The sequence below is a fragment of the Myotis davidii genome, unplaced genomic scaffold, assembly GCF_000327345.1.
Source record: "Myotis davidii unplaced genomic scaffold, ASM32734v1 scaffold1126, whole genome shotgun sequence".
Taxonomy (NCBI): Eukaryota; Metazoa; Chordata; class Mammalia; order Chiroptera; family Vespertilionidae; genus Myotis; species Myotis davidii.
In genome coordinates, this window is record NW_006296800.1 from 68922 (window position 1) to 76605 (window position 7684).

At 38.5% G+C, this 7684-nt stretch overlaps 1 protein-coding gene across 4 annotated transcripts in view; it reads left to right on the top strand.

The window, feature by feature from the left end:
- Nucleotides 1-992, top strand: part of NGFRAP1 (nerve growth factor receptor (TNFRSF16) associated protein 1) — a 1524-nt gene extending 532 nt beyond the window's left edge. Inside the window, exons 1-2 of one of the 4 annotated variants that reach the window (XM_006772505.2) lie at nt 1-54; nt 377-992. In XM_006772505.2, the coding sequence (XP_006772568.1) occupies nt 404-742 (339 nt within the window). In that variant the 5' untranslated portion in view covers nt 1-54; nt 377-403 and the 3' untranslated portion in view covers nt 743-992. Of the gene's footprint in view, nt 55-342 lie in introns of all 4 variants that reach the window. The other 3 variants (XM_006772507.2, XM_006772508.2, XM_006772506.2) reach the window with 3 other exon arrangements.
- Nucleotides 993-7684: the final 6692 nt, after the last annotated feature.

The window sequence follows — 7684 nt, forward strand, 5'->3', positions numbered from 1 at the left end:
CGCGCGCTCCAGGCGAGAATCGGGAGGAGGAGCCGCCTGCAAGGATAGGCCCAGGTGGGTGCGGGGTACGGTGGTCGGGGGGCGGGAGCAGTGCCCAGTCAGAGACCTCCCCCAAGTTCTTGTTCCCAGTCCCCCGTCCTCCATTTTGCTGTATCCTGAGCTCTGGGAAGGGAAAAATGGTGGGCTTTGTGGGAGGGAGGGAAAAGGAGCGAGCTGGAGGGTGGGGCTGGAATGGAGGCCCCCTAGAGGGCGCACGAAACTCCTGAGGTGGGGAAAAATGACACTTTAAAAACCTTTGATATCAGGCTCTGAATCCTACTGGTCAGTGCACCAAGCATTCAGTCACTCCTTGCCTTTGTCTTACTTGTGTTCAAAGAAAAACAACCTGGAAAAAAATCTCATCATGGCAGATATCCACCACGAAAACGAGGAAATGGAGCAGCCCATGCAGAATGGAGAGGAAGACCGCCCTTTGGGAGGAGGTGAAGGCCACCAGCCAGCTGGAAATAATCGACGGGGACAGGCCCGCCGACTGGCCCCTAACTTCCGATGGGCCATACCCAATAGGCAGGTCAATGATGGGATGGGCGGAGATGGAGATGATATGGAAATGTTCATGGAGGAGATGAGAGAAATCAGGAGAAAACTTAGGGAGCTGCAATTAAGGAATTGCCTGCGTATCCTTATGGGGGAGCTCTCTAATCACCATGACCATCATGATGAATTTTGCCTTATGCCTTGATTCCTGCCATTTTCTATGAGATTAATACTGTGATTCCCACTGTTATTTTCTTTTTCCTTGCGTTTTCTGATAGGCCTTTACTGATCTGTTTGCTATGAACCTCATGTAATTTCCATGTGTCAAGTGGGTTCTGTGTTACCAGCTTCTACTTGGAGATTGCCTTGGCACACAGTCTTGTTTCTGCCAATAGTAGTTTCACCCATTTGCATGGAAAAATGTAAAGTTAATAAAGCAAATAAAAATCAACCTATACATTTATTGTCTCATTAAACACACACACACACACACACACACACACACACATATGGGAGGGCAAAAGTAGGTTTACAGTTGTGAGTACACCAAACACAGTTTATACTTGTGTTATTAATTCTTGTGTTACTTTACATATGAACAACTATAAACCTACTTTTGCCCCACCTTTTATATAGGAGTTCTCCCCCCAAAATCTGAAATCAAATCCCTCAGGGTGTTAATCAGGGAACATTTCTCTGTGGTTGGCTAGTCTATGATTTTTTCCCTTTAATTATCTGGAGTTTCAGGAGTAATGAAAACAATTTTTTTCAGTGAATCTGTGAATGTAGTACAGGAACATAATACTGCTTCAACAAACTTAAAGAATGAACTTTAAATATCTCCCAGTCTTAGTTGAAAGATAAACTTTTTTATTACAGATACATTTTTTTTAGAGTCAGTTTTATGTAAAATGAGGACTAATGCTTGCCTGACAGGCTGCAGAGTGGAATAAATGAGGTGTACAACTGTGTTGAGCTACTTCCTATGCAACTCCTCAGCATTTAACAGAATCCTGCCCCCATCAGATGTGGGAATGACTAAAGGAAGCTTTCACCCATGCTCATAAGTACAGAGGGCCAAAGTATGTGGGTTCCACCTTGCCAGTTCTCTGATATTTGCAATACTCTTGCTCCCTTGTGCATTGCCTTATCAGTTGAGCATACTTGCCCTTCTGCTGGCTCCTGTTGCTGATGTGCAAGAGTTGAGTCGTCAAGGTAACAAAACCTCACTGATTTTTCTGGAGTCCCTGGTGAGCTAAATCCCCCTTTGGCCTCTACAGAAGTTTAAAAAATGCCTTTATCTTCCCTTTATAATTGCTTATCAAGTGAACACCATTCCCATGGTTCTTGGTCTTAATGTTGGCTCTTAACCAAATAACTTTAGGGTTTATTTTTATTTATTTTTTAAAAAATATATTTTATTAATTTTTACACAGAAAGGGAAGAGGGATAGTTAGAAACATCGATGAGAGAGAAACATTGCTCAGCTGCCTCCTGCACACCTCCTACTGGGGATGTGCGCGCAACCAAGGCACATGCTCTCAACCGCAATCGAACCTGGGACCTTTCAGTCTGCAGACTGATGCTCTATCCACTGAGCCAAACCGGTTAGGGCTACGGTTTATTTTTATGTCCCTCCTCTTCAAAGAACTCGGACATGAAGGCACTGGGGTCTAGCTCAGGAGACACATCTAGATGTCACCATGGTGTGTCCAAGATGCACTCCTTCAGGACATCAAAACAAGCAGGCTAGCCCAGCCAGTGTTGCTCAGTGGTTGAGCCTCGACCTATGAACCATTAGGTCACGGTTCCATTCCCAGGCAGGTGAGGGCACATGCCCAGGTTGTGGGCTCAATCCCCAGTGGGGGATGTGCAAGAGGCAGCTGATCAACGATTCTCTGGTATCATTGATGTTTCTATATCTCCCTCTCCTTTCGTCTCTGTAATCGATAAAAAATATATTTCAAAACAAGCAGGTTAAAAGCTGTTTTGCCCGTGTTTCTATCCTTTTTGGGGATTTTCTCAAAAGAGCATCTGGACAGGCCTGCCCAACCAGTTTAACAGACTTACCTTAAGACATGGAAATTATATTAGGGAATCATATTTTAAAGCTGAAACACTCCTTTCCCATTTTTATCCCTACCACACCTGAAACAAACTGCTTTGTAAGTTCTTACAAACAATACTAAGTTTTTAAGCATTATTATTTTTGCTTGAGTGTGTGCCCTACTCAAGATAGTGATTAAGTCTTAATCATCCTGGAGCTCAGTTACTAGTGCCTGACATAGAAGATATTTAATTATTAATTATTTTGACTGATAATCAGCTATAATGGAGTTCAGGACCCAGCTCAGTGCTGTTCCTAACTGTCTTTTATAATTAAGTGGCCTAAGGCAAGTAACTACTTACCTGGAAAGTATTACTTTTCATTTTCAAAGGAACTTGGTAAAAAAGTTCTCTAACCCCAAATCCGTAATTTTTTTTAAACCTTGTATGTGTCAGTGTTTACATTAACACAGACCATTTACTTGCTTGGTAATCACCTAGGGAAAATGTGAAAAATGCTGACACTTCCTATTCTCAACCCTCCATGCCACCCCCAATCACCCGACAGGAATTACTGTTTTGACAATTCCTCGGGTGATTTTGATGCATCTGAGTTTTGACAACATAAGCATAGAGAAACACTGACGGTGATTAAACCACTTCACAAATATTGTGACTAAATTACCTTATTGGATTCCACAAAGAATATGCTTTTCCAAAATAAAACATTTCTAAGATTGGATTGCATTAAACAGTGTATATATTTAAACCAGTACTGTTTTGTTTTGGTTTTATTGGTTTTTTAAAAATATATTTTATTGACTTTTTTTTTACAGAGAGGAAGGGAGAGGGATAGAGAGTTAGAAACATCGATGAAAGAGAAACATCGACCAGCTGCCTCCTGCACACTCCCTACTGGGTATGTACCCGCAACCAAGGTACATGCCCTTGACCAGAATCAAACTTGGGACCCTTGAGTCCACAGGCCGACACTCTATCCACTGAGCCAAACCGGTTAGGGCGAAACCAGTACTGTTTTTATCTTTCCAAATATCCTATCAATGCATGCAGTTATTATTAATGATATTATTAATCATGAATCTAGTAATAAACATGATAATTATAACATTATTAAATAAGTTAGGCATTATCATTTTTATGCAAGCTTGTGCCCTTTTATAATAATTTTTGTCTTAATCATCCTGGAGCTCAGTTTCTAGCACAGTACCTGATATAGTAGATATTTACTAACATAATAATGCATTTAATTATTCATATTAAAATTTTTAAGTATTGAGTCTTTGAGGGTGGTTAATTTTTACACTCCTGTTTTAAAAGTTTCTGTGAGGAACATTTTAAAATGTAACTTTTTATAATTATGTAATACGAGACCATTATTACATATTTGGATTTTCAGAGAATATAAACAATGCCATAATCCAATCATCCAAAGAAAATACTTGTGAACTTTTAATCATCCTACATTTAGTCAAGTTAAGCCAGACTCAGAAACTTTAGAATACTGTGTCTTACAAAGCCCCTGCCAATGAGATACATTTAGCTTATGTTTATTTTATAGTCTATCTTCTGTGCTCATCAAAGCTAATTGGATCACATTTGACCAACTTTCAGTTAGCTCCTGTTTTTCAAAACTGAAAACAGTTGTTTTCATTTCAGCAGATCCACCCTCAATTGGCAAATTTGGGAACATTAAGTGAATAAATTTACTTATAGAACAGGACAATACTATTTATTTTTGAAACTGAAAAGTGCCATGCACAGAAAAAAGACTGGATTACATGAATGACATGATCACTGAGCAGGAAGCTTGTAGCAGGAAACTGTTCATCTTGATGAGTGGTGGAACAAATTTTGGACCCGTTTAGATTGAAATATACTTGGGACATTCAGAAGAGTTCCACTAGAGAAGTGCATAAAAATCTGTAGAGCCAGAGAAGACAACAGTCTGGGCTAGAGATGTGGAATTGGGTATCTTCATCACTATGACTAGTGACAACTGCAGAAGTGGATGGGACCAGCCAAGGAGAACATGGAAACTGAGAGGACATGCAATTTAGGGAAGCAATGTAGCTCAAGCTGTAAGAGCCCAAGGGTTGGAACCTGTCAGCTCTAGTTGGCGCTAAATCTCTACTCTGTCACTATTCCAAATAAAATAATACTATAGAATAGTTATAGAAGATTCACATTGAATATAAGAACAGAGAAAGGGTGAACCTAAGAGAATGTTGAAAGGCATATTATACAAATTGCATCTATAAGAAAGCTAGTATTGCTTTTCAAGTATCAGACAAGGTAGAATTCAAGGCAATGGGAACTTATATAAAGGGGGCATTTAATAAAGAAAAAGATCAATATACCAGAATGGTATAATAATCCTTTATTTATATGCACCTAAAGATATAAAGGAAAAATAAAAATCAGAACAAAAGGACAAGTAGAAAATTCCATAATCATAGTCAGAAAGAATAATATAAGTTTTTGGTAACTAATAGTATCATCAGGAAAATAAGTAAGGATATCAAAGATTTTTCTTAATTATTAATACATTTGACCTTGTTCACATATGTAGAACCCAGCAAACAACTATTGAATAACTGGGGAGATATAAGTTAAAAAATTTCTAGAGCTTCCACGGATGGGAAATTATTCAGTTGTCATCGATTAAATTGCAGAGTCCTCCCTGAACACTGGGGGCATTCATTAGAACCTTCAGAGGAAAATATTTTAGTATTAGTAATAAAATAACCCTAGAGTAAACATGCTTGATAAAGTTTAAAGATAAGCCTCAAAAGAGTTAAATGATCTGCCCGTCAGAATTAAATCCAGCACCCTTTAACAGAAAAATAGATTGTGCCAAGCCAGCTCAGCCAAGGGTTCGCAAGCCTGAGGGAGGGCGGCAAAAGATGAAGAAAAGACAGACAAAGGTGGATCTTCCTGTGCTTGGCAGAAGCCACAGAGAGAGATCCAGAGGCAAGCTGAGCCTTTATTTTATAGCCAGAGGTAGACAAAGTAATGGTCACCATAGTTATAATGTTCTTGTGAGTTTCACTTGTTTTGGCAGCACTTGCTACACCTTCCACAGCCCATTAGCTACCTAGGAAGGATCTAGGGAGCGTCATAAGGTCAAGCCTAATTATGCTAACAGGGCTGTGCTCTCTAAGCTGGGACTTGTTTGTGGCTTTGCCAACAGGTCAGTCCGAGGCTTAACCCTATAGCCGCTCCCTACAATATATAATCCAGGTATTCAATTACACAAAATTCACAATGTTCAGTCTCTAATAAAAAAATTGCTAGTAATACAAAAATGGTAGAAACGTGACAAATAATCACAAGGGGAAAAAATAGTCAAAAGAAACAGATCCACAGATTACAGCAATGGTGAGATAAGCATTCAAATATTTAAAACAGCTATTGTAATAAAAAATATAAAAAGAACATAAAACTCAACACCAAAACAAACAAACAATCCATTTTTTTTTAAATGGACAAATGATCTGAATAGACACTTCTCCAAAGAGGACATACAGATGGCCAATAGACTTAGGAAAAAATGCTCAATGTCACTAATCATCAGAGAGGTGCAAATTAAAACCACAATGAGATATCACCTCATACCTGTCAGAACGTCTATCATTAATAAATCAACAAACAACAAGTGTGGAGGACAAGGAACCCTTGTGCACTGGTGGTGGGAGTGCAGATTGGTGAAGCCACTGTGGAAAGCAGTATGGAATTTCCTCAAAAAATTAAAAATGGAACTGCCTTTTGACCCAGCAATCCCATTTATAAAACTCTATCTGAAAAAATCCAAAACACTAATTGGAAACAATATCTGAATACTTATGCTCATTGCAGCATTGTTTACAATAGCCACAGTTTGGAAGCAGCCCAAATCCCCAACAGTAGATAAGTGGATAAAAAAGCTGTGGTAGATTAAACAACGGAATACTCAGCAGTAAAAAAAAGAAGGAAACATTACTCCTTGCGACAGCATAGATGGACCTAGAGAGCATTATGCAAAGTGAAACAAACCAGTCAGAGAAATACAAGTAACATGATTTCACTCATATGTGGAATCTAATGAACAAAATGAAATAACAGGAAAAATAGAGACAGACTCATAGATAGCTCTCAGGGGTCTGGGTGTAGGGATAGGGATTGAGCAAAAAAGTTAAAACAGAGAAAAAACTCATGGACACAGACAGCAGTGTGGTGATTGCCAGGGGGAGTTGGAGTAGGGGGTGGTGCAAGAGGATATAGGGAGGACAAATGGTGATGGAAGTAGGGTTCACTTCGGGTGGTGCACACACAATGTAGTGTACAGATATGTTGTGGAATTGTGCACCTGAAACCTGTATAATTTTGTTAACCATTGACACTCTAATAAATTTAATAAATTCATTAAAAAGGAAAAAATAAAACAACTATTATAAATACACCCAAGTATTTAAAAGAAAATACTAATAAATTTATAGTGAGGGTTTAAGTGGCTGATATAAAGGATATACATGAATATTTTAGAGATTAAAAAGTACAATTTCTGAATGAAAATTTTATTTGTTGTGAATAGCAGCAGATTAGACACTGCAGAAGAAAAAATCATTGAGTGGGCTGGCATAGCAACAGACACTATCAAGAGCTTCCTCAGTGATCTGTAGAACAATATAAGATGTCTAATATATCTGTAATTAGACAACAGGAAAAATACTTTTAAAATGACAGAAAGTCTTCCAAATTTAAGGAAAATGAAAAACTCAAAGAGTCAAGAAACCCAGTGAATTCAGGCAAACTAAATACAAATAAAGCCACAGTAAAGCATATGTCATAATATCTGAAAACTAGCAATAAAGAAAAAAATATTAAAACCAACTGGAGGTGGGGGGTGTGCAGGAGGCAACTGATCGATGTTTCTCTCTCATCGATGTGTCTAACTCTTTATCCCTCTCCCTTCTTCTCTGTAAAAAAATCAATAAAAATACCTAAAAAAATGGGCAAAGGATCTAAATAGACACATTTTGTGAGAAGACATACAGAAGGGCAAGAGACCTATGAAAACATGCTCAAAGTCACTGGTGATGTT